Source organism: Nycticebus coucang, chromosome 22 (assembly GCF_027406575.1).
Source record: "Nycticebus coucang isolate mNycCou1 chromosome 22, mNycCou1.pri, whole genome shotgun sequence".
In the NCBI taxonomy this organism is placed as follows: domain Eukaryota; kingdom Metazoa; phylum Chordata; class Mammalia; order Primates; family Lorisidae; genus Nycticebus; species Nycticebus coucang.
In genome coordinates, this window is record NC_069801.1 from 20,660,311 (window position 1) to 20,687,519 (window position 27,209).

At 46.3% G+C, this 27,209-nt stretch overlaps 1 protein-coding gene across 2 annotated transcripts in view; it reads left to right on the forward strand.

The window, feature by feature from the left end:
• The first annotated feature begins 10,257 nt into the window (after positions 1-10,257).
• Positions 10,258-27,209, forward strand: part of ARID1A (AT-rich interaction domain 1A) — a 105,193-nt gene continuing 88,241 nt past the window's right edge. For both annotated transcript variants that reach the window (XM_053577036.1, XM_053577037.1), the window contains exon 1: positions 10,258-11,459. In XM_053577036.1, the coding sequence (XP_053433011.1) occupies positions 10,332-11,459 (1,128 nt within the window). In that variant the 5' untranslated portion in view covers positions 10,258-10,331. The remainder of the gene's footprint in view (positions 11,460-27,209) is intronic.

Genomic DNA, 27,209 nt, shown 5'->3' on the forward strand with positions numbered 1-27,209 from the left:
CTCAGCCTCCAGAGTAGCCAGAACTCCAGGCATATGACACTGTACTTACTGACAAAATGAGGGATCTTGATTTGAGTATGAGGAACTTATAAATAAATTTTGAATGCAACAGGCCTATACCATTTTGGAAGTATGTTTATCCTTTCGTGTAGACATAGCCTATGATGTACTTTATGGGAGGTCCAAAGGTAGCAGACATACAATGTTTATATCATAGCAAGGCATTATAATTGTAAGAGGATCTCCCATTTATAGTAAACTGAATGAGAGGATTGACATCCCAAATTAAAAAGTGAAAAATTCCAAACTGGTTTCAAAACATCACAGTGAAGAGATGGTCATTTGACTGGGGGGAATCCCTGCTCTGAAGCTTTTCAGCGTACATAGTCCGTATGATTAGATTCTGTGAGTCTATTTGAAATCTTAGCATTGGCTGGGTGTGGTGGCTCATGCCTCTGTAATCCTAGCACTCTAGGAGGCCAAGGGGGGTGGATTGCTTGAGCTCAGGAATTCCAGACCAGCCTGAGCAAGAGTGAGACTCCATCTCTACTAAATAGAAAAAACTAACTGGGTATTGTGTTGGGTGCCTATAGTCCCAGCTACTCTGGCGGCTGAGGTAAGAGGATCTCTTGAGGCCAATAGTTTGAGGTGGCAGTGAGCTATGATGATGCCAGGGCACTCTACCAGAAAGACAGAGTGAGATTCTTCTCAAAAAAATCAAAACCAAAACAAACAAACAAAAAAAAACAACAACAAACTTAGCCATTACAGTTTAAAAATGGAGGGTGGCGCCTGTGGCTTAGTGGGCAGGACGCCGGCCCCATGTACCACGGGTGGAGGGTTCAAACCCAGCCTCGGCCAAACTGCAACAAAAAAATAGCCAGGGGTTGTGGCAGGTGCGTGGAGTCCCAGCTACTTGGGAGGCTGAGCCAAGAGAATTGCCTAAGCCCAGGAGTTGGAGGTTGCTGTGAGCTGTGACTGTACAGCACTCTACTGAGGGCGATAAAGTGAGACTCTGTCTCTACAAAAAAAAAAAAAAATGGATACAACCATTTGAACACCTAACTTAGAATGAGGGTCTAGATCAGCAGTTCTTAACCTGTGGTTCATGACCCTTTTGGGGGTTGAACAACGCTTTCACAGGGGTCGCCTGATATCAGATATTTACATTACAATTCATAACAGTAGCAAAAATTACAGTTACGAAGTAGCAACGAAAATAATTTTATGGTTGGGGGTCACCACAACATGAAGAACTGTATTAAAGGGTCACAGCATTAGGAAGGTTGAGAACCACTGGTCTAGATGCTTGTCTCAAATGTTGAGCTAGCTCTCAAGCTCCATGCTTTGACTAATAGATAGGCCATACTCCTTTAACTCTTGCTTTCCTTTCTTCATCCTCTACTCCCCATTACCTTCAGGAAGAACACCTCTGTAGAGTTTTCATCTTTGCTGTATTCCATTCCTGTATATTCCTTCTCCATGTTTTTGCTCTGTTTCACTTAGTTTGGAAAATGGCAGGGTAGAATACATTTGGTGTAACCTTAATCCTGGCCAGCATCTGTAATCTCTTAAAGAAAAAGTATGTGTGTATATGTGTGCATGTATCTGTTTTCTGGGGTTAAAAATACAGAAGTAAAAAACATTAAAAAAAAAAAAAGAAGTAAAAAACATTAACTAAAGTAGAAAATAAATGTCCCTTATTATCAGGCCTCCTCATATTTTTAGTTGTTAAGAAAATGTTTATTCTGTTGTTCTTGTTAAGTATTTCTCATATTTTGGCATCACACACCAAAACATGATGTCAGAAGTTTGTATGGATGTGTGTGGCAGAGGTAGGGGAGAAGGTTGGTCCAACAGCATAGCATATACAATGGTGAAGAAGTTACTAAATTAGGCTGGGCACGGTGGCTCATGCTTATAACCCCAGCACTCTGGGAGGCCGATGGGTGGGAGAGATCTCCTGAGCTCATGAGTTCAAGACTAGCCTGAGCAAGAGTAAGTCCCCATCTCTACAAATAGCCAGGCATAATCCTAGCACTCTGGGAGGCTTAGGCAGATGGATTGCCTGAGCAATCACAGGTTTGAGACCAGCCTCAGCAAGAGGGAGACCCCATCTCTAAAATTAGCTGGGCCTTGCGGTGGGTGCCTCTAGTCCTAGCTACTTGGGAGACTGAGGCAAGAGAGTTGCTTGAGCCCAAGAGTTTGATGTTGCTATGAGCTATGATGCCTTGGCACTCTACTGAAGGCAACAAAGTGAGACTTGGTCTAAAAAGCAACAACATGTCTGGTAAAAATAGTCAGGCATTGTGGCAGGCACCATAGTCCCAGCTACTTGGGAGGCTGAGGCAAGAGAACCAACCATTTAAGCCCAGGAGATTGAGGTTGCTGTGAGCTATGATGCCGTGGCATTCTACAACAGGTGACAAAGTGGGACTCTGTCTCAAAAAAAAAAAAAAAAGAAAAAGAAAAAGAAAAACTGAGGCAAGCAGTTAGCTTGAGCCTGAGTTGGAGGTTGCTGTGAGCTATGACGCCATACCACTCTACACAGGGCGACAGCTTGAGACTCTGTCTCAAAAAAAAAAAAAGTGATGTCAGTGAATGGTTATGACCCAGTGTGACTGTGACTGCATCTGTTTGTGTTGCGGGGTCTCCTGTGAGTTTTATTGTGGAACTTTAGAAATTTCTACTGCCAAGTAATAGGAATAAATGCAATTTTTATAGCATTAGTAAGCATTCTAGGAGATAGTTAAATCAAGGAACAAGGTACTTAATGAAGTTTATAAATATGGCTTTGCAATGCTTATTAACAATAGTCAGACTATTAATTTCTAGTTGAAAGAATAACATGTTCACAAAATTTCTAAGCCTCAGTAGAAGAAGAATTTTGGTGGATGTTGGGTCAGAACAGCACATGCAACTCAAGGATTGCTAAAGACGAGCAGGTGCATAGGTAAAGGTGTTTCAACATGAAGGGTGAATATAGACGGCATAGCCTTGGTGTACAATAGTTGGTTAAAGTTAAACTTAAGTGGTTTCCTTCTAATCTCTCTGCATTTGGTGACAAATTATGCCAATGATAGATTACTAAAAATCCTCAGTAGGCCAGATTACAACCTCCTGACCTCTAAGCTTTTTCGTTGAGAATATCTTCTTTTCCAAGGCCATGTGTTACCTCAACTCTCCTATGATTCCATCTTGGAAGTACTAGCTACTACTTTATAAAAAAGCAGAGGGTAGGTGTGGAGTCACCTACAATTCTTTTTTTCTAAACACATTGGACTTCTAACTTTAGCTGAGCTAAAAGGGCAAACAAATCAGCCACAAACTCTGGACAGGGTATCCATATTTTTCGGGAGCTATATTGATTGGGGAAATAAATACTTAAATGAGGTCTTGGACTTTGTTCTGAGGTCTGAAGGGAACATTAAAATGTATAAGCTATATCCTGATCTTGGTGTTTGGGAGCAAAAATAGCACCTAATATTGTATGGCACTACGTACTCTTTTTGTTGAAGAGTGTAGTTTGTGGATGGGCTCTATTAATGAAAGCACATTGTGGTGGAGAGAGGTGTGTGTTTCAGTGATTTTTTTTTTTTTCTTTTTTTTTGTAGAGACAGAGTCTTACTGTACCGCCCTCGGTAGAGTGCCATGACGTCACACAACTCACAGCAACCTCCAGCTCTTGGGCTTATGCGATTCTCCTGCCTCAGCCTCCAGAGCAGCTGGGACTACAGGCGCCCGCCACAATGCCCAGCTATTTTTTTGTTGCAGTTTGGCTGGGGCTGAGCTTTAACCCACCACCCTCGGCATATGGGGCTGGCGCCCTACTCACTGGGCCACAGGCGCCGCCCCAGTGATGTTTTTTTAAATGGCCTGCTGGATAGGCTTGATTGGAGCATGCTGGGTTATTTCATTGTCTCCTGTTCTCTCACTCCCACAGCAAGACTGGAAGAGCAAAACACACTGCTATCCAGGCCTTCAATAATCTCTTTGGAGGGGTAGGCCAGTAAGAACCAACTTTCTGATCTCTACCCCCTAACTTCTCAGGTGGCTAACTTCTGAATCCAATTTCAATGCTGTTAAATTTCAAAGAAGAAAGTGATAATGTGGAAAAGTGCCAAAACACACTGTAATTTTTCCTGGCAGCTTTCCCTTGGTGTCATTGGTAAGTTCTGCATTTCACTGGCGTGGAGTGCCATACCACCACTCCTACTACAGTAGTCAGTTCCCTGCCTGACTAATGTTTGGGCCACTTTATGGCAGAAGTAATTTTCTGTCAGGATGGATGGTTTAATCCTATTAAAGCTAGTCAGAATGCTTTCTCTTAGGGGTCATTTCATTTCCTGTCTTATACCTTTTTGTGTTGATTCTTAACACAAAAGATCTAGCATGATCATGCTGAAAGATTCTCTTGAAGTGGCTATGTTGCACAGAACAGGCAGCACATTTGCTTTTTAAGCCATCTATCCTATTTCAAAGGACTGCATGTCTACCTCCCTCCATTTTGTCTGTATTCACACTGTGTTTTTCCTTCTCTTTCCAACTCTCTTCTACAGAACTTGTGTTGGAACAAAAGGCTCCATTCCAGATCCGTTCCAGAGTTGCTGTGAGAAACTTCCCCATGCTGACTCTTTTTCCTATCTCAGTAAAATGGCAGTGTAAGAAAGCTTATACAAGCAAGGGCTGAAAGAAATCTCAACCTAGAATACAGTATTTGATTTTTCCTTTTGATTTTCTTCTCTATCCTCAACTCTCAAAAATTTCCTTTATCATCATTTTATATGTATGAATTTTTCCTACTGCAAAGAACAGAACAAAACAAAAGCAGCCTACATTGATTAACATGGAAAGTCAAAGATAACAGACTTTCTCTGTTCTTGGGCAATAGCAAGAATTTGTATTGATTGGTGACCTTATCTTTTCTTGTTAATATTGTTGGTACTTAGCTTTCTAAATCTAAAAGCAGCTTAGAGTAATAAGTACCAAGTACAAAATAGTTAAGTTTCTCTTTGATCGACTATGAAGTGACTATCAAGCTTCTTTGTATGTTTTTCACATATTATAATTTTTTGTACCGGCTGATGAATACAAACAAATCTTCAGTGAGACTCAGCAGAAATGAGAAATCCAAATTCCTGATCTGCCCAATGGTTTTACAAAACTCCAGTCTCATCTTTTTCTTTTTTAGTATTAGTGTAGTTTTACTCAGTCTTTTCCAAAAACAATAGTTAGCAAGCTCACCAGTGAGAGTAATGAATGAAGAGATGTACCCATTAGAGTGTGAGAGCCTTGGTACCTTTTTCCTCATGTTAGATTGCCCCCTGAGTGTTATGTTTTGTTTGAAACCTGCCATAAACCAGACCAGCCTGAACATTTATTTTATTTTTGATGTTAGTTTTGGGGGAGGTGGTGGTCAGGGTAGTCTTATTTTATTTTGGTACAAAATAAGCTAGTTGACCTATGCCTGAAGCTATTTTTTCATAGCTACTCTTGTGAAAAGTCTCATTCAGAAATTGTTTCTCAAAATACGTTCCTTGTCATTTCTGAAATGTAAATTCCCTCAAATTGCTTATTTTCAGGCTTTGAGATGAGTGGGGAAAGGATCTAGAAAATTCGTTGTTGAGCATTCACCAAGCTTAATGCCTCCTGGCTTGTTCCTTTGAGATTTCTGGGTCCCTGGCAAGCACAATTTTACTGGGAAGAGCTGTTGAGCGCCATTCTGACTCCGCTCCGTTTTTCTCTCCGTGGATCCACTTCGTAGTTTTCAGCTTCCGCCTGGGAGCCGGTAACATAATGAATTGACTCTCGCTTCAATCCACTTTCCTCGCTTAATATGCAGCCCAAAGTTTTGCAGCTCGCTGTCAGATGGTAGTGCTAGACTTTCACACTGATCCCAAAGCCTCCGCTGGGGCTGTTTCTTAACACGGAGTTACAAACTTTAAGAAACAGACAGCTCCTGACGAAAATCCACGCCAGGCTTTGAACTCTGCTTCTGGCTTCCGTCAACTGACATAGTTGCCCTTTTGCTCAAACTCGCAGCTCCAGTTCGCACTCCAGAGAGCTCTGCTGGGTGTCTGCTGCTTTGCCGCGGCGGGAATGTGTGGGGGCAGCCACCCGGTGGCTCCACCGATTTTTTACGCCTTAGTTCAGAACCCAACCCAACCCTCACTAAGGTCCTTGGGCTTAAGCCGTCTTCCCCTACAAGGAGTGGAAGAAAGAACAGAACTCGATCTTTTGTTTGTCGAGTTTCGTTATTTCAGACCTTTAGAGGAAGCAAACAGCGAGGGAGGAAGGGTTGTCCTCCCTGAAGACGTTTCTCTCTCCTAGCAAACCCTCAGGCCTCAGTTCCACATTTTGTAGTTCACTGTGTGAATTTTAATAGATTGTTCCCTTATTCTCGGGCCCAATCCGTGCACACTGTGCAGCTGGATGAAATGAGAGAACATCCTCTGCCATTTTCAGCCCGTTTGCACTGGCAGCCCTGCCCCCCCTTCCTTGGCTGCTCTGCTGCTGGAGTTAATGCGCGTAGAAATTCCGCCCGATCCTCTGGACCGCGGATCCAGTCCGCGTTTGCCACGCGCCGTACTGCCGGGGACGGTGATAAGAACTCTCTTGTGAGGGAGAGCTAACGAGACTTTAGTCCGGTTTCCATGTCAACGATTCAGTCCATATTTGCCATCAGGCTGTTGGTGGCAGAGGCGCTTTCGCGAGGGTAGCGCTGTCCTAGTCCTAGTTCTCTAATCTGCGCCGGGATTCCTGAGCTGCTTGGGTGTGGGGTTAAAAAGCAGGGGCCGTGGGGGAGAAAACTCCACTGAGGGGAGGACCCACGGCCCCAAGCCAGGGTCTCGCTGCTCCGGCCAGCCACGTGCCAGCTCTTCCCCTCCCCCCTTTCCCGTTGCCACTGCCCCTAGGGAAAGCTGGTGAGCCAGTTTCAGAGAAAGTTCCCTCAGCGCAGCAGTCCCAGGGATACTGGTGTGGGGCTCTAACGGTACGGGTGGAAGAGAAACCTAAAGGATTGAAAAAAACCAGAGGGAAAGAAATCACATGTTACCCCCCCAACCCAGGTGCATATATTTTTGTGCACCTCACCTTATTGCTAGATAAAAATGGTGACTGTTTTCAAAACACCGTGCCCACGTGTAGGGAAAGAGATTTTGGCGCTTTCCCTATTTCACAACCATTGAAGAAAGGGGGATGAGAGCTTTCTTTGGAGACAAATCCATTCTGGCTTCCAGATTTTCTCTGGGCTCCAGATTTCCCATTACACCCCAGCTCTGAGAAAAATAGCAGGGTAATTGCATGTAAAAAAATTCCTCATTTGTGTGCAGGACTCAGGACTGTTTGCCAGCTCAGAGGCAGTTTATTAAATAGCCAAGCTCTATTTATGAGGCAGCCTATAATTTGGTTTCTAGGACCTAATGCACCCAGAGAGTTGGTGCCCCTGAGGACTGTTGAGTGAAAAGAGGGCACTGGCCCACACCAGTCAGTGGGATGTTTGTGATAGGCTGGTTTGGTTCTTGGCTGGGAAGGGGGGATAAAGCTGTGGAGTTTTTTTTGGAGGGGGGATGTCACCACTCTTAGAGCAACAGAAAGGTTTTGTCTTTTAGTGTGGATTACTCTGAGTTTTCTTTCTTTCTTTTTTTTTTTTGTTTTTTTTGTAGAGACAGAGTCTCACCTTATCGCCCTCGGTAGAGTGCCGTGGCATCACACAATTCACAGCAACCTCCAACTCCTGGGCTTAAGCGATTCTCTTGCCTCAGCCTCCCGAGTAGCTGGGACTACAGGCGCCCACCACAACGCCCGGCTATTTTTTGGTCGCAGTTTGGCAGGGGCTGGGTTCGAACCCGCCACCCTCGGTATATGGGGCCGGCGCCTTACTGACTGAGCCACAGGCGCCGCCCTACTCTGAGTTTTCTTATGGGTAGAAATTATTTACTGTGATCCAGGACTCTGCAGAGTATGAAGTTCTAAGATTATGACTATGAAGTCTTCATTTATAAAATATGACGGGGGGTGGGGTGGGGAAGATCTGGTGTCTAGGTCTTGGGCCTTTCTCAAGACAGCCTTGGGTCTAGTGAAGAGCTAGAATCCCCTCTGGCTTTCACAGCCTTTCTGAAGTGACAGCCTTCCAAGTCAGCCTAAAGAGGAAAGGCCAGTGGTGGGATTTGGAGATGCCTATAGATCAAGACAATATTGGAGTTTTCTATGCATGCCTTGATCTTTTAAGATAAACCTGGCCTTATAGCCAACTCCAGATCAATCTGGATAAACTTTAAAGACTCTTTACATTGCAGGATAGAAAATATATCTGGGGTGGTGCCTGTGGCTCAAAGGAGTAGGACACTGGTCCCATATGCTGGAGGTGGCAGGTTCAAACCCAGTGCTGGCCAAAAACTGCAAAAAACAAAACAAAACAGAACATATCTGAAGCCTGGGTATGGTGGCTCACCTGTAATCTTAGTATTCGGGAGTGGCACAGGTGGGTGGATCGCCTGATCTCAAGAATTCGAGACCACCTTGAGCTATGATGCCATGGCTCTCTACTGAGGGCCACAAAATGGGCCCTCAAAAAACAAACCACATCTAAGTAGCATGCTTTTTCTTTGTGAACTAGTAGACTGTGCCTTTTCTTTGAGAAAATGATTTCCATTTTCTGCAACCCTCTTCTGCAGTGGTTTGAACACTCAGGTTCCTTCAGTCCCTGAACCTTCTTGGAGACTGGGGCTATTGGTCATCGTGGACTAAGTTCCCAGAAGAAGTGATAATAATGGGTCTTGGGTTCTCCTGTTGGAAGACTGTCTTATGCCCTCAAAGCAGCTTTAGTGGCCACCATTTTCAATCAGTGGTGAGATGACAAGCTTTGATTTCAAATCCGTTTTGATATTCTGATCCCATTGTTGACTTTCACAACTTGACCACCTATATTTTTATGGCTAAGTAGACAGAGGGCAGTTTTGGGACTCCATTTTCTTTTTAAAGCCACCCTCCTCGGCCCTCAGACTTTGAATGACAGGCATTCCCTTCCCTGTCTTTCAATTCTGTAAAATGGGGATAATTAGGACCTCACGTCCCTAGTGCCTTGTGAAGACCTGCTACTGAGGGCAGGCAAGTGGGAAAACGGATAGTCTGAACAATGATCGGTCACTCCTACAGGCTTGCAAAGGGGGTAAAAGGCAGAGCTAGCTCCGCTGGGTATTTAGAGCTGGTTTGCAGAAGGCTTTGAAGAAGAAAGTGCTGTGGAGGTGCTAAGCAGCGGCCAACAGACCAGGCCCGCTGCCAGGGGGTCAGGCCTGGGCCGAGGCGGCCGCGGTTTAGGGCTCAGGCCAATTTTGCAGCCGCGGGTAAAGTTCACGCTGCCAGCTCCCCTCGGAACCACCAGGAGGGGACAGACCAGGATAGGAACGCCGACAGGGAGGCGGCACAGGCTCCGGAGAGGAGCGAGCTCTGGGCCGGGTTTTCTCAGAAGCCTTCGGCGGCGGCGCTGCTGAGCAAAAGCTGCTGAGGGCCTGCCGCCGCCGCGGCTTGTTCTCTCCCCTCCTCCTTTGTGAGGGGAAGGGAGCGAGTCCGTTCCACCGCTGCGCCTGCTCCGCTCTCCACTCCGGGTTTGTCAGGCAGCCGCGACGGCGCTGGGTAAAATGGCAGTGCTGAGCCTCGTGTCGGAGTGAGGGGGACTCGGAGGAGAGTGGGGCGCTCTAGCCGCTCAGTCCCGCCGACTGCTTGGTCGCCTACCCGCTTCCGCGCAGCAGCCTCGGCCGGAGCCGCGGCCGGGGAGGGGAGGCAGGGCGCCTGGCCTGGCCCGCGCCCCGACTCTGCCTCCCGGCGCCCCGGCTGCTGCCGCGCGCCCTCCAGCCCGCCCGACCCGGGTCCCCCTCCCCCCGCTCCCTCCCTCCCCGCCCCCTCCCCCTCGCCTCCCTCCCTCCCTCCCTCCCTCCTCCTTTCTCCGGCAGCAGAAAGCGGAGAGTCACAGCGGGGCCAGGCCCTGGGGAGCGGAGCCTCCACCGCCCCCCTCATTCCCAGGCAAGGGCTTGGGGGGAATGAGCCGGGAGAGCCGGGTCCCGAGCCTACAGAGCCGGGAGCAGCTAAGCCGCCGGCGCCTCGGCCGCCGCCTCCTCCTCCTCCTCCTCCGCCGCCGCCAGCCCGGAGCCTGAGCCGGCGGGGCGGGGGGGAGAGGAGCGAGCGAGCGAGCGCAGCGCAGCAGCGGAGCCCCGCGAGGCCCGCCCGGGCGGGTGGGGAGGGCAGCCCGGGGGACTCGGCCCCGGGGCGGGGTGGGAGGGGGGTAGAAGACGAAGACAGGGCCGGGTCTCTCCGCGGACGAGACAGCGGGGATCATGGCCGCGCAGGTCGCCCCCGCCGCCGCCAGCAGCTTGGGCAACCCGCCGCCGCCGCCCTCGGAGCTGAAGAAAGCCGAGCAGCAGCAGCGGGAGGAGGCGGGGGGCGAGGCGGCAGCAGCAGCGGCCGAGCGCGGGGAAATGAAGGCAGCCGCCGGGCAGGAAAGCGAGGGCCCCTCCGTGGGGCCGCCGCAGCCGCTGGGAAAGGAGCTGCAGGACGGGGCCGAGAGCAATGGGGGTGGCGGCGGCGGAGCCGGCAGCAGCGGCGGGCCCGGCGCGGAGCCGGACCTGAAGAACTCGAACGGGAACGCGGGCCCTAGGCCCGCCCTGAACAATAACCTCACGGAGCCGCCCGGCGGCGGCGGCGGCGGCAGCAGCGATGGGGTGGGGGCGCCTCCTCACTCAGCCGCGGCCGCCTTGCCGCCCCCAGCGTACGGCTTCGGGCAACCTTACGGCCGGAGCCCGTCTGCGGTCGCCGCCGCGGCGGCCGCCGTCTTCCACCAACAACATGGCGGACAACAAAGCCCTGGCCTGGCAGCGCTGCAGAGCGGCGGCGGCGGCGGGGGCCTGGAGCCCTACGCGGGGCCCCAGCAGAACTCGCACGACCACGGCTTCCCCAACCACCAGTACAACTCCTACTACCCTAACCGCAGCGCCTACCCCCCGCCCCCCCAGGCCTACGCGCTGAGCTCCCCGAGAGGTGGCACTCCGGGCTCCGGCGCAGCGGCGGCTGCCGGCTCCAAGCCGCCTCCCTCCTCCAGCGCCTCCGCCTCCTCGTCGTCTTCGTCCTTCGCTCAGCAGCGCTTCGGGGCCATGGGGGGAGGCGGCCCCTCAGCGGCCGGCGGGGGAACCCCCCAGCCTACCGCCACCCCCACCCTCAACCAACTGCTCACATCGCCCAGCTCGGCCCGGGGCTACCAGGGCTACCCCGGGGGCGACTACGGCGGCGGGCCCCAGGACGGGGGCGCAGCTAAAGGCCCGGCGGACATGGCCTCGCAGTGTTGGGGGGCTGCGGCGGCAGCGGCGGCGGCGGCCGTTTCGGGAGGGGCCCAACAAAGGAGCCACCACGCGCCCATGAGCCCCGGGAGCAGCGGCGGCGGGGGGCAGCCGCTCGCCCGGACTCCTCAGGTACACAGTCGAGTGGGGAGGGGGCTGGGACGAGCGTGGTCTTGGGGGTGGGTGGCGGCTGCGGGGAGCGGGCCACAGCCGTGGACTCCCCTCAGCCCCGGGCCCCCAGTGCTGGGGAGCTGCCATTGTCTGGCTCTTCTCTCTTAAAATGGCTGCCTGTCTGCCTTCCTCTCCTTCCCTCTTTCAGCCTTTGTGTCGGGCTTTCCCAGAGGTGTCTGCTCCTCTTCTCCCTCTCCCCTGGCCTCTTCGAACTCCAGGGGTCTTCTGGGGTGTGCAGGCCAGTGTGTGCGGGAAAGGGCAGGCCCAGGGAGGTGGGGTGCTGGGGGTTTAGCTTAGGGGGTAGGCAGTGATAGGAACTTGGGAGTTGAGTGAACATTTCTTTGCTCACTTGCCGCTCCTCTCTGTGTCTTTGCTTTCCTCTAGGCCGCCCCCAGTCTGTGCTTTAAAGGAGGGGCCCCTCGGGCCCGGGGGACCTCGAGGGAGGGCAGGGACCTGTTTGGGGGCAGCTAGAGGCCGTCTGTGGTTCACCCAGGGCAGCCCTGGCCATCTCCTGTCTTGGGCTTCACTGGCCCAGTGGCCTGGGCTTCTCCCTGGAAGTGCTGGTAAACAGCTGAGTGATTGGAGTAGTAAGTGCAGATTGCTTTGGTTTGGGATTTGAATTATGGAGGTAAAATCCTTCTGTCAAAGCCAGGAGACAGTTGGTCTTAGGTTGACATCCTATCTGTGATCTGATTGGCTCCCCATCTCCTGCTCTTGGCCATTTATAATTGCCTCTGATGTAATGGTACAACAATCCTGATGAGCTCATAAACTTTTACACTCTGCTTTTCTGCCAGTGATAACCCAAACCATTGCTGCCACTATCTGCCTTTTATTCCAGAATTGAAATTGGCTGTGACCTTGAGGAGGGAGGTTTAAGCAGCAATACTGTATCAGCAGGAGCAGAGCCCCAGACAGGCTGCCCTTGTTACATTGTGCCTGAAACAAAAGAGGAGGCAATGGCATTTTGCTTGTACCTTGGATTTATTTTGCTTGTTATGTTTTATGCAGCCTGAAATGGATTCTGTGTTGTCAGAACAGTGGCTGAGTTTTTTTTTTTTTCTCTACAATGGGTTTGCTGTTTGTTTTGGTTTTGTGACTTTCCTGATGGTATAAATGACTTCTTTGATGGCTCTGAAGATGCATTTGTCTTGAGTAATTTTGACACTTCGTTTTTCAGAATTGAAATTATTTTACTGGGCTTTTTATTGAGTGGCAAATGTGGAGATCTTTATGGAGGAGAAAACATTTTTGTTTTTCTTTTTTTTTTTTAGAACCAGAGCTTTCTGAGGGAATTTCATATTGGGTTCAAGTGCTCTGTTTTAAGGAAGGTTGGCCTCACTCTTTGTTTACATGTTGAATCTTGTTAACACTTTCTTTTGTTAATTGAACTTTGGAATAGCAGCTTAATTTAAAAGGAAGCTGATGCCTTTCAGAGTCTTGAGAGACTTTCTCATCTTTCTCCCAGAGACTTGATTTGGTGAAATTTATTTTTCCTGGAATGTAAAAAAAGCTAGTTTTCTGTTTTGTCATCAGTCGTTTTAGAGCTTTGAAATAGAGATTGGCCATTTCTTTTCTTTGCATTTTAATATGTGTTCCATTTTTTTCTGTCTTCTAAAAATGTAAAGATACTACCTGGAATGACACTTGGGATTTGCTTAGAAATTGTAACTTTTGTGTACCTTTTTGCACATTCTATTCTATTTTGTTTGCTTTTTGTCCTTCATCATGCACTGTCTTCAGTACTTTGGTCAGGAATATTGGGTATTCTGTGCAGTTACATGTGTTTTCAAAGAAGAGCAAAGCTCTGATCACACAGCCCCCTTCCCCTGTGGCAGTTGTACCTTTGTGCTAGGAGGAGATTTTAGTCCATCACTTAGATGGACTAATTAGCTGTATTCGTCTCCATCCTAGAACTACTTCTCTACTCTTCCATTGAGCTGGGAATTTTGAAAATAGCTGTGTTAGATGATAAGCTTAGAGCTCTGTACCTGATTGCTCATCTTCCATGATGTTCTGCATCTTAGCAGGAAATAGGGGAATGTTAAATTGTTTTTCTAGTGTTGGGAGAAAAAAAATTGTCTTAGAAGACAGCATTCTCTTTTATTCTTTTCTTTTCTTTTTTTTTTCTTCCCAGTCCAAGTTCTCCTCTGATAGAGGTCACCCTTTCATCTCTGGGTCATTCTATAATCTATATCTCCTTCTTAATTCCCTGTTTTGTTTTGGCTGAAAACTATTAGAAGAAATAACTTGGGGTAAGTAAAGGCTCATTCAAAAGCAAAATTGATTTGAATCCTAATGGTTTTGGGTATACTTAGGCAAACTTTAAAGAAAAACACAGAAAACCAACTTTTGCCACATTGATTTATGTTTTCCAGTCATTACATTATTGAGCATTTTCTTTGTGCTAGATAGTATGTCCTGTACTGGGTAAATGATGGGAAAGTAGATACAGTTCCTGTTTAGAAGCTTTTCTGTGCTGCCTTTGGATGAATTTTCTGATCTCTATTAACATCACTAGACCTAGCACTTCACACAACATAGATTCCTATGTAATTTCAGTTCAGTTGCCTATTCCCTGGAGACCCAGGGAAAGGGTTGGTTAGCATTTATGTGGAAGAAACAGTGCAACTTATAGTTTTGTGGGCTTCCTCAGGTATGCAGCAGCATTTCAGGTGCATAGACTTGGTTGTGGATTCCTCTTTGCTACTTGAGGATAAACCTCTTCTCAGACCAGGATGCCCTGCTTTTAAGCATTCTTAAATAATAGGGTCTTGCTTTGCCACCTTTTTTCTCTGACCCAATCTTAGATTAAGGGTATGTTGTGGAGACTTAACACAGCTAAGGTACTAATGTTCTCATTCGATTTTGAGTTTATGAAATAAAGATTAGGTATTGTGGTTATGTCTTTTTCACAGGAGCTGAGAAAATTGCAGCAAACACACTTTTCCTTTATCCCTTTTCATAAGTAGTATTGTGCCTCAAGGTGTTGTATCCTGGTACTGATGAAATAGTTTTAGGCTGCCTATGCACTTGAATTTGATGTAAGGCTTTTTACTTTGGATGCTTTTGGTGGTAATACCTTCAGTTTATCAAGGTAAAAATTGAAATACAATAAGTAGTCCAGGATTAAGTTGGATTTTACTGTAGAAGTTTGGCTGTTTCTGCTATGGAAATATCAAATGATATTTCCGACTCCTGGGAAACAGATACAGGAATCCTGGATTTATTATGGGGATGCCTACTGGCAGAAATTCTGGGCTGGCTGAAATACAGGACTCTTGGAGCTCTCTCAAGTAGGAGGGATCAGGAAAACCACACTGAGATGGCACTTTAGTTGTGGGGGTTTCATGTTTCTCTGCTGTTCATGAGAGGACTGGGGATGATGGGGTTGAGATGGTGGTGTGAGAAAAGAGAAACCAGCCAGAATGAGGATTGGCTTCTTGTACATGGGACCCTGTGAAGACTTTTTAGGTTCTTTCCTTTTTATGTGACACAGAGTAATCATGACAAGCAGTGTCTGCTATAACAAGATGACTTGGATTACTTTAAACATTCTTATGTTGGATTGACTCCTGTAGAATGTGATGTTTACTGTACACCTTTTGCAGAGAGGTCAGTGAAATTTTTAAAAAATGTAGGAATAGCCTAACAAACGGGCAGGGCCCTTTCCTGTTCTGACCCCTTAAAAGGTTTACTGATTGGCTTTAAATCTCAAAATTTAGAAGCAACTAAAGCATGCAAATATGATTAAAATACAGTATTCAAAATAGTTGGAACTGAATAGTTCTTTCTTGCCAATGAACTATGACACCTGGGGCTCTGAAATGGAATCCTGATTCCTTGTAACTTTTTCCTTGTTTGGATGGGTCATTGTCATTACTGATGTACAGTGTATCTTGCATTGATTGCATAGTGATAGAAGGGTGAAGAGCACAGGAATTACAAGAGGAGGAGCGAACAAATTTAGATTCCACATGCAGCTCCACATTAAGCTGTGTGACGTTGGGCAAGTCATTTGCCGTCTGTTTTTCATTTTCTCATCAGTAAAATGAAGTTGGTGATCTGCATGAACTTCTCACTCTGATGCTACACATTCATCTATACTTCGATAACTGGCTTGTTATGAGGGAAGCTTTTTCCTGTCCATTTATCAGGGGTTTTGAGACTATCTTCTTCTGGGCATAAGGATCATATTTTCTCCTGAGGAGTCACAGGAACAAACTCCGAACAGTTGGTTGCCACAGTGGTCTGTGGACCTTTACAGAAAAAGTTCTATCAGACTGTTGCCTCAATACTTAATCTGTTTGTCATTAGTCATGCCACCTGGCTGGTGGTTTTAAAACGCTAAACAGTAATTGAAAAGTTAGGCAGACTTCATTAAAACAAGACAGGAAAAATATTTGCTTCAAGATCCCCAAGAGGCTTTACACTTGGGAGGGTAGGGTGGGGTGAGGAGTGGATATTCATAAATTCAGTGTTAACACTCTACTTATTTTGGGGGGGGTAGGGAGGTTGAGAGGTAGCATTAAGCTCTCTAGACTCCTTTGGTGTTTGGGCAGGTCTAGGTCTGGTTTGGGCAGTTGGTTGTAATCTAAGTGCCTGGACTTGCCCTGTAAGTTTTGCTGAGAGGGAGCAAAAGTTTCTGAGACTGGAAGAGGAAAAGTGTTTCAGGATCAATTTTGTCGATGTATTTGTCTTGTCTTTCCTTCATTTTTTTTTTTTTTTAGATAGAGTCTGATTTTTTCACCCTCGGTAGAGTGTCATGGCATCATAGCTCACAGCAACCTCAAACTCTTGGGCTCAAGTGACCTTTTTGCTTCAGCCTCACCAGTAGCTGGGATTATAGGTGCCCGCCACAACACCTGGCTTTTTTTTGTTTGTTTTTTGCAGTTTTTGGCCAGGGCTGGGTTTGAACCCACCGCCTCCGGCATATGGGGCCTACTCCTTTGAGCCACAGGTGCCGCCCAACGCCTGGCTATTTTTTTTGTTATTGTTGTTGCAGTTCGGCTGGGGCCAGGTTTGAACCCGCCACCCTTGGTATATGGGGCCGGTGCCTTACCGACTGAGCCACAGGCACCGCCCCATTGCCTGGCTATTTTTAAGAGACATGGTCTAGCTCTTGCTTGGGCTGGTCTGGAACTCCTGAGCTCAAGCAGTCTACCCACCTCGAGCCTCCCAGAGAGCTAGGATTACAGGTGTGAGCCACTACACCCAGCGTGTTTGTCTTCTCATACTCCTGTTTTTAAGAACTATGTGGTATGGTTTGCACATAGTCCTGGAAATGCTGTTCTTTTTCTTCTTTAGCACACTGAGTTTCCATTCTTTCTTCTCTGGCTTGGTAGTTTAGAAGTATAATTTAGGCATATTAGAGGTGAACTAGAATGAAGTTTCCCTTTATAAAGGAAGGAAAAAGGTAGAGGGAAAGGTGTTTGGTAATTCTCTGCTTGACATAGCATCTTCTTCATCTCTAAAGGAACCAAATGTTTCAGAGCTTTGTGTAAATACTTGCTGAGCTGTCAATATGTACCCAGGAGGCTTCTGTAGTAAGATGTAAACGGCTCTATAGAATGTTTGACAGGCAAATTAATAAACAGTTTTAGAGCAAAGATAATGCTAGTCTCTACATGTGGTGAAGTAAAATAACATTGGTGAAAAAGACTTGGGGATAAGGAAGATGATAGTGCTGGGGGGCAGGGAGTGTGGAGATAAGAAGAAGTGATCTAAAAAAGATTTAAAGTGGAAAGATGCTGCCCTGGCAGGGAAGCCAATGTGGCCCTGGCTCCTTGGCATGTGGCGCCCTGTTAAAAATCAATTGCAATTTCATAGTGAAAATAAGCAGAAGCTTGGAACAAAGGTTTTGAGTTTCAATAGTAAGGTAAGTATGCTCCAAAAGCTGGTTTATGAGACTTTGAGTTTTAAAGCTTGCTCCTTCAGAAAAGGTTTGTAGTTTGGTGAGATATATATATATATATATATATATATTTTTTTTTTTTTTTTTTGTAGAGACAGAGTCTCACTTTATGGCCCTCGGTAGAGTGCCATGGCATCACACAGCTCACAGCAACCTCCAACTCCTGGGCTTAAGCAATTCTCTTGCCTCAGCCTCCATAGTAGCTGGGACTACAGGTGCCCGCCACAACGCCCAGCTATTTTTTGGTTGCAGTTCACCCGGGGTCGGGTTTGAACCTGCCACCCTCAGTATATGGGGCTGGCGCCTTACCGACTGAGCCACAGGCGCCACCCTGGTGAGATATAGTTTGGGTTGGGTTTGCATTTTTGGAATACCAGAAAGCAGAAAAAAGATAGTGTAACTTCAGTATCATCCTCAGCCTCTGTTTTGCTGTTGATCTGGGGAATATAAACCACTACCCAAGGGCTAAGTTTATTTATATAGTTTCTATTGGACTTTGTTGTATCACTCACATATACATTAAAATTAATATCCTTGGGCGGTGCCTGTGGCTCAAGGAGTAGGGCGCCGGTCCCGTATGTCGGAGGTGGCGGGTTCAAACCAAGCCCTGGCCAAAAAAAAAAAAAAAAATTAATATCCTTAACCCCTGTTCTGGGTCAGTACAAAGTTCAAATGTTAGGGGACTAACTAAATCTTGTTCGAAGGGTTATGTATTTAGAATCTTTTTTTTTTCCTTCTTGAGAGAGTTTTACTCTGTCACTCTGGGTAGGGTGCAGTGGCATCATAGCTCACTGCAACATCAAATTTCTGAGCTCAAGTGATCCTTTTACCTCAACTTCTCAGCATACCACAATGCTGGTTAATTTTTCTATTTTTGATAGAGATGAGGTTTCTTACTCAGGCTGGTCTTTCTTTTTCTGAGACAGAGTCTCATTATGTCACCCTTAGTAGAGTGCTGTGGCGTCACAGCTCATAGCAACCTCCAACTCTTGGGCTTAAGTGATTCTTTTGCCTCAGCCTCCCACGTAGCTGTAACTACAGGTGCCTGCCACAACACCCAGCTATTTTTGTTGTTGTTGTTGCAGTTGTTGTTGTTTAGCTGGCCCGGGCTGGGTTCAAACCCGCCAGCCTCAGTGTATGTGGCCAGCGTTGTAACCACTGTGCTACGGGCTCTGGAACTCAGGCTGGTCTTGAACTCTTGAGCTCAAGGGATCTTCTACCCTGGGCCTCCCAGAATGCTAGGATTACAGGTATAAGCTACCACACCTGACCAGAATCTTTGTTTTTGTAATTGCCATTTTAGGTTTACAAAATATCTGGGTTCCTTCAGTGACACATTCTTTTTATGGAAGGAGTAGAAGAATCTATGACTATTTTAACTGTCTGTCTTGTGGTACTCTACTTTGAGAGCCCTGTGAAGTAACCAGATTTACCTTTTCAAAGTCTCTTCAAAATCAAATTTACAGATTTGATACAAGTTTTCTTCACAAGAAGTGTTTTTTAGACCACAGTCTATAAGTGTCTTTTTTTATCTTAGCACTATGGGGAGGCCAAGGCAGGAGGATTGCTTGAGTTCAGGACTAGCCTGAATAAGAGCAAGACTCATATTGCTACTTTAAAAAAAAAAGAAAGAAAAGCTAAAGAAAAATTAGCTGGGCATGGTGGCGTGTGCCTGTAGTCCCAGCTACTTGGGAGGCTGAGGCAAGAGGATCACTTTGAGCCCAAGAGTTTGAGGTTGCTGTGAGCTGTGGCACCATGGCACTCTACCCAGGGTGACAAAGTGAAACTCTGTCTCAAACAAAACAGAAGGGGAAATATTAGGTTGCCTTTTCATAATGCTACTCTGAGATCCATGGGGTTTATATAATCTGAATTGTACATCTATTCCTGGACCTGTAGTTGTCTCAAGTTTCTAGTGACTTTGAGAATTTGGACGCTGAATCATAAAATTTCTTGAAAAAGAGTTGTTCCAGGGTCTTAGTGTTTCCTGTGGCCATGTAGGGCCTTTGGTACAACCTGCTAATTTCTTGGGTAGTTCAGGGGCTTTTCAGCAGGAATTTTGGGTTTGGAAGGTCATGTCACCTTCAGAGTGCTATAGACAGTGATGTGGTTCAGCTTGGTTGGTGAACCTGGATCTGGTCTGCCCTCCCCTCCCCTCCTTCCTCCTCCTCTCTGCACCCCTCTGACAGAGTCTCACTTTGTTGCCCTCAGTAGAGTGCTGTGGCGTCACAGCTCACAACCTCAAACTCTTGGGCTAAAGCAATTCTCTTGCCTCAACTTCCCAAGTAGCTGGGAATACAGGTGCCTACCACACAGCACCTAGCTATTTTTGCTCTGGCTTAGGCTGGTCTCAAACTTGTGAGCTCAGGTGATCCACCCACCTTGGCCTCCCAGAGAGCTAAGATTACAGGTGTGAGCCACCGCACCTGGCCTTGGAAATTTACTTTCTTGGCAGAGTTAGTTGACCTTTTTTAAACAAAACAGGATTCATGAAGTATCTGTTGGGACTCTTTGGCGGCTGTTATTTCCGAAGAGCTGGGAGCTGTGTTCAATCTGAGTTGCTTGGATGAAACCTTATTTAAGGTTGATGGGTTGGACAGACCTGCACATAGGCAGTTTGCCTATCTGTTCATAGAAATGCCCTTTAATACATTTTTAATTAGATTGGCTATGGGCAAGAAGCTCATAAATGTTGCAAACACATGCTTATTTCTTATGGAGCCTCTGAAATGTAGTGATTTGGATTTCTCTTCATCTACTGGTCCATGTGTGTTTGGGTTTGGCACTTGTCAAGGACCATCAGTGGATGCTTAATAGCTGAGGATATATAGGGTGTTCTGTGCCATGCTATTCCAGTGCTTCTACCTGGAAAAGAAGGATGGATTGCATTGCTCCAGTATAGAACTATGGAGTCTGGAACACACGTTCTGGTTTAGAAATATTGCTCCCGCCTGTAGTCCCAGCTACTCAGGAGGCTGAGGCAAGAAAATCGCCTAAGCCGAAGAGCTGGTGGTTGCTGTGAGCTATGACACTACAGCACTCTACTGAGGGCGACAAAGTGAGACTCTGTCTCAAAAAAAAAAAAAAAAAAAAAAAGAAATATTGCTCCCAACTTTTTTTTTTTTGTAGAGACAGAGTCTCACTTTATGGCCCTCTGTAGAGTGCCGTGACCTCACAGCTCACAGCAACCTCCAACTCCTGGGCTTAAGGTGATTCTCTTGCCTCAGCCTCCCGAGTAGCTGGGACTACAGGCACCCGCCACAACGCCCGGCTATTTTTTGGTTGCAGTTTGGCCAGGGCCGGGTTTGAACCCGCCACCCTCGGTATATGGGGCCGGCGCCTTACCGACTGAGCCATAGGCGCTGCCCCCCAACTTCTTTTTTTGCCTTGTCACAGCATATATACCTTGTCATAGCTCACAACAACTTCAAACTCTTGTACTCAAGAGATCCTCTTGTTTCAGCCTCCCAAGTAGCTGGGACTATAGGCCTCTACCACAACACCTGGCTATTTTTAGAGACGGGGTCTTGCTCTTGCTCAGGCTGGTCTTGAACCTGTCATTTTGGCATTTTACAAATTCAGAATTGGACACAATAGTTAATTTGCCCTGGATTAGGTGATTAGGGGCTTGAGATGAACTTCTTAGCCAGTTGCGGGGTCCTCAAACTGCGGCCCATGGGCCACATGAGGCGGTGTGATGGTATTTATTCCCATTTTGTTTTTTTTACTTCAAAATAAGATATGTGCAGAGTGCATAGGAATTTGTTCATTTTTTTTTTTTAAACTATAGTCCGGCCCTCCAACGGTCTGAGGGACAGTGAACTGGCCCCCTGTTTAAAAAGTTTGAGGACGCCTATTCTAGAGGAATCAAAAGTTAGGGTGAACATTAACTCACCTGCCTTGGGTAGTCACGTTGCCTTTAAATGGATGAAATTAGTTTTTTTACTGAATTAAAAGGGACGTATGAGTGAACTTCAATTTGTTTTTGTTAGTCACTTATTCATAGCTGGAATATTGTCTTGGGACAGGTTGAGTCTTTATTTTCTAGTGGCTTCTGGATTTTCTAAGGGTGGACTGGAATAGGAAGAAGTCTAATGCCAAGAATGCATTCCAACGTGCTGCAGAGTAGGAAATTTGATCCCTAAAATGTTGATTTAGTATTGGTTATGGTACATATTAGAAATCACCCAGTAATCCAGGACAGATTTTTGTCACCCTCCAGAAAGTTATGTTGATATTAAATACTGAGGGGCTTTGGGTAGGGGCTAAGTGCTCTGCAGGCCCCAGGATTGCTTGAATTGCCACCCATGTGAAGGGGAAATGTGCCATGTGCCTTTTTTGTCTCTTGCATTTGGGCTTCCTTATGGCTTTGTTGCTTCTCTGTTCCCAAGTCTGCAATGTTGGATATTAGACTTCCTCCTCCCTTGGCACTGGAACATTCATGATTTTCTGTGGCTTATCACCAGCAGCCAAGATTTTTGTATGCTTTTCTCTCTTAAACTTGTTAGCTTTCAGCTTGCTTGTTTATAGGAATCTCTGTTAAAAGGAACTTAAGTTTCCCCCAAGATCTAGCTCTAGTATGACAGTAGCAGAGGAGTCTGGGTGGTCGGTATGGTAATTAGTCATTTAGAAAAACATTTTCTGTGCGCTTGGTGTTTTTACTTTGTCTCCTGTTTTCCTTGAGGTCACAACATACTTGCCAGGCATGAGTGCATTTGGGTCCAGCTGTTTACTCTCAACTGACTCAAACCTGGTGTACTTTGACTTTAAGGAAAATACAAGTTCACCCATGTGGTAGAGGATTAAAGGCTACATCAGGCTGATGCTTCCTTTTGGAGGAAACACATAATGTCTTTGGGCTCTTCTTACCTAGTGATTTCCCCTCTCTGGAGTAGACCTTACAGCTTTCTGGTGTCCTTAGAGAACAAGTCAGTTGGGCAGAAAAGCTGGGAATTAGTTGATGCTTTATTATTATATCTTCTCTGGCATACATGTCTTTTTCTTTTGCCTTTTGCTCATTCTGTTGTCCTAAGGTGACAGAGTTCACAGACTGGTACAGCATTAGTTCAGGAGTGTAAAACTCTTGGTAATTCAGTTTTGGATAACCTTCTTTTAGTCTCCAGTTTTCTAACATTTTGGTTGTTTATGAATATAGGCTGCCAAAGAGAAGTGTATTACAAAGCATTTGGGGAACAGTTCTATAGTTTATACACAGTATTGTCCTTAGTCAGGAATCCTCACCAGGATTCTGACTTTCACGTTTGCAAGCTGGAGGTGAATATTAACAATAGCTACTGTGCATTAGAGCCCTAACTACGTGCTAAGCACTGTGCTTGGTCCCCTCTTTGAATTTCTTCATTTACTCTTCAAAATTCCATAGAAGGTGGGATATATTATTATTCCTCTCACTTTGCAAACAATGCAATCGAGTAAGAATAAGAAATTTGTGTTGTGGGCAGCACCCATAGCTCAGTGAGTAGGACGCCAGCCACATACACCGAGGCTGGCAGGCTAGAACCTGGCTGGGCCAGCTAAAACAACAATGACAACTGCAGTAACAACAATAACAACAAAATAATAGCCAGGCACTATAGGGAGCGCCTGTAGTCCCAGCTACTTGGGAGGCTAAGGCAAGAGAATCACTTAAGCCCAAGAGTTGGAGGTTGCTGTGAGCTGTGATGCCATGGCACTATGCTGAGGGTGACAGATTGAGACTCCAAAAAAGAAAGAAATTTGTAGTGTGTGTGGTGGCTCACGCCTGTAATCCTAGCATTCTGGGAGGCCAAGGTGGTGGATTGCTTCAGCTGAGGAGTTTGAGCTCAAGAGACCCCATCTTCTAAAAATATCTGGGTATTGGGGTAGAGCCTGTGGCTCAACGGGGTAGGGCACTGGCCCCATACGCTGGAGGTGGTGGGTTCAAACCCAGCCCCCGGCCAAAAACTGCAATAAAAATATCTGGGTATTATAGCAGGTACCTGTAGTCCCAGCTACTTGGGAGGCTGAGGCAAGAGGATGGCTTGAGTCCAAGAGTTTTGGGATTTTTTCCTTTGAGACAGAGTCTCACTTTGTTGCTCTCAGTAGAGTGCTGTGACATCCTAGCTCACAGCAACCTCAAACTGTTGGACTCAAGCCATTCTCTTGCCTTAACCTCCCGAACAGTAGCTGGGACTATATGTGCCTGTACCCAGCTATTTTTAGAGATGAGGTCTCACTCTAGCTCAGGCTGGTCTTGAACCTGTGAGCTCAGGCAATCCACCCACCTGAGCCTCCCAGAGTACTGGGATTATAGGTGTGAGCCACTGAGCCCAAGAATTTGGGATTGCTGCGAGCTATGATACTACACTCTACCAAGAGAGACAAAGTGAGACTCTGTCTCAAAAAAAAAAAAAAAAAAATCACCTTAGGAGCTAAGTGTGGTGGTTGGTTTATGTGCCTGCAGTCCCAGCTAAGTCTGAGGCCAGGGGGATCACTTGAGTCTAGGGGTTGAGTATGGCCTGGGCAACATAGTGATGATCTATCTTTTTTTTTATTTTTATTTTTTGCAGTTTTTGGCCACGGCTGGGTTTGAACCTGCCACCTCCGGCATATGGGGCCAGCACCCTACTCCTTTGAGCCACAGGTGCAGCCCTCTTTTTTATTCTTCTTTGAGACAGGGTCTCACTCTTACCAACCAGGGCTGGAGTGCAGTGGCTCAGTAATAGCTCACTGCATTTTCAAGTGATCCAGGCTTAGCTAGGCCCATAGGTATGCGCCACCGTGCTTGGCTGATACTTAAATTTTTTTTTTTGAGACAGTCTTACTATGTCGCCCTGGGTAGAGTGTCGTAGTGTCGCAGCTCACAGAAATTTCTAACTCTTGGGCTTAAGTGATTCTCTTGCCTCAGCCTCCCAAGTAACTGGGACTGCAGGTGCCCGCCACAACGTCCAGCTATTTTTTGTTGCAGTTGTCACTGTTGTTTAGCTGGCCCACGCCGCTTTCAAAACCTCTAGCCTCTGTGTATGTGGCTGGCGCCATAATCACTGTGCTACGGGTGCTGAGCCTACTTAAATTTTTTTTGTAGAGATAGGTCCTGCTATGTTGCTCATCAAAGTACTAGCCTCAAGTAATCCCCCACCCCCATTCTCTACCTTCCAGGTGTGAGCCACTGCCCCAGCCTGTCTCTTAAAAAAAAAAAAAAAGTTTGGCTCAGCACCTGTAGCACAGTGGTTATGGTGCTAGCTAGCTTACATACACCAAGGCTGCAGGTTCGAACCCAGCCCGGGCCAGCTAACTAACAATGCTAGCTGCAACAAAAAATAGCCTGGTGTTGTGGCGGGCGCCTGAGGCAAGAGAATCACTTAAGCCCAGGAGTTTGAGGTTGCTGTGAGCTGTGATGCACTCTACCGAGGGCAACATAGTGAGACTCTGTCTCAAAACAAAACAAAACATTTGTCCTAGGGAAAATAGCTAGTGAAGGATAGAGTTGAAATTTGAATCAAGATTTGTCTCACAGCTGTAACACTATAAAATACTAATTTTGCTGTTAAAAAATAAATTATTCGAGCATCAAGACTGATTGGGACATTATTTTTGCAATACCCTGAAACTCTTAAATGAGATGAAAGTCCGAAAAGCCTTTAGTTATACTTTGACATCCTACCTAGATCTCCGTCCCATCAGTCCCTTTCATTCTTCAGATTTAGGGCTTTGTTATTTTAGATTTCTGATGAATAGTCATGGCTTGATTTATAGCTGTCTTATGATTTCTAGTGGGGAGAACTGGCAACATGTGGTGTTTAGGCTCCCCCTTAATAAGAGCGCTCTTTGGGGTTGGGATTCAGGCTCTGAGATAGATCTCTTCACTTTGACCTGTATGAGAGTGACTTGCATTATGAAAATATTTGCAGAGTGATTTTATTTTCCAGAAACTGTGAACAATTGCTAGAGAGGCAGGGTTATTGTATCAATTTGCAGTTTGAGAAGGTGAATGAATGCATTAAGTGCTAACGTATCACAGGAGAGTCAACTAACTCTAAAACCTAGTTTTAAAGTTCTCTTAGGCTGTATGACTTTAGACAAGTCGCTTTTCTTTTTTTTTTTTTTTTTTTTTGTAGAGACAGAGTCTCACTGTACCGCCCTCCAGTAGAGTGCCGTGGCGTCACACAGCTCACAGCAACCTCTAACTCTTGGGCTTACGCGATTCTCTTGCCTCAGCCTCCCGAGCAGCTGGGACTACAGGCGCCCGCCACAACGCCCGGCTATTTTTTTGTTGCAGTTTGGCCTGGGCCGGGTTTGAACCCGCCACCCTTGGTATATGGGGCCGGCACCCTGCTCACTGAGCCACAGGCGCCGTCCCAGACAAGTCGCTTTTCTAATTCTGAACTATGTAATGAAGAAAATTATCTACCTTGTAGGCTGTAGTAAATACTGAGTAAGATATGTGAAAATATTATTAGCTTTTCAAATGAAATTCTAATACATGTATTACTCCTCATTGGTAGAGGCCCTGGCTGGATAGAATTTAGTGATTAAAGACAGTGTTGGGCTTGGTGCCCATAGCTCAGTGAGTAGGGTGCCAGCCACATACACTGAGGCTGGTGGGTTCGAGCCCAGGCCCGGCCTGCTAAACAACAACGATAACTGCAACCAAAAAAATAGCCAGGTGTTGTGGCAGGCGCCTGTAGTCCCAGCTACTTGGGACGCTGAGGCAAGAGAATCGCTTAAGCCCAGGAGTTTGAGGTTGCCATGAACTGTGACAATACAGCACTCCTACGGAGTGTGACAAAGTGAGACTCTGTCTCAATAAAAAAATGAATAAATAAAGACAGTATTGGTCTTCACTGAATTAAAAATTATTTAATAGTTCTTAGTGACATCTGAATTATATTAATGCTTTTCAAAAAACATTTTGTTTTTAAAAATATATGTCTATGTTGCCCTGGCGGGAATGGGGGAACTGTGGCCTCAAACTCCTAGGCTCAAGTGATTCTCCTGCCTCAGCTTCCTTAGTAGCTTAGACTACAGGTGCATGCCACCATTCCTGGCTGCTAAACTTTAATGCTTTTTTAAAATCAAAAATCCAAATTTTATCAGGTACTTGTTATTCTGGCTTGAGAGGTAGATTAGTGCAGTCATTTTCAGTGCGGTTCCCCCACCCACCAGCATCAGCATTGCTAGGTCCTGTTTAGAAATGCAAATCCTCAGTGGAGATCTACTGAATCCAAAACTCTAGCAATATGTTTTATTTGTTGTTTTTTTTTTTTTAGATATAGAGTCTCACTTTGTCACCCTTGGTAGAGTGCTATGGCATCACAGCTCACAGCAACCTCAAACTCTTGGGCTTAAGCGATTCTCTTGCCTCAGTCTCTTGAGTAGCTGGGACTACAGGTGCCTGCCACAACGCCCGGCTATTTTTTTGTTGGTAGTTTGGCCGAGGCCGGATTTGAACCCGCCATCCTTGGTATATTGGGCTGGCGCCCTACTCACTGAGCCACAGGCGCTGCCCTCTGGCAATATGTTTTAACAAGCCCTCAGGCAATTTTGATGTACACTGAAGTTTGAGAACTACTGGATTTACGCATTTACTCTCAACTGGGCTACAGAGTATGTTTGAATTACTGGAGCGGCTGCTTCTAAATTATATCCATAGACTGATATTATCTATGTGTGTGCCCCTCCTGTGATAGAAATGTTACTAGATACAGAAAAGGTTAAAAATGGGGGGTTTCTGCTTGGACTGCTATAACAAAGTACTATGAAGTAGGTGGCTTAAAGAACAGACATTTATTCCTCACAACTCTGGAGGATGGGAAGTCCCA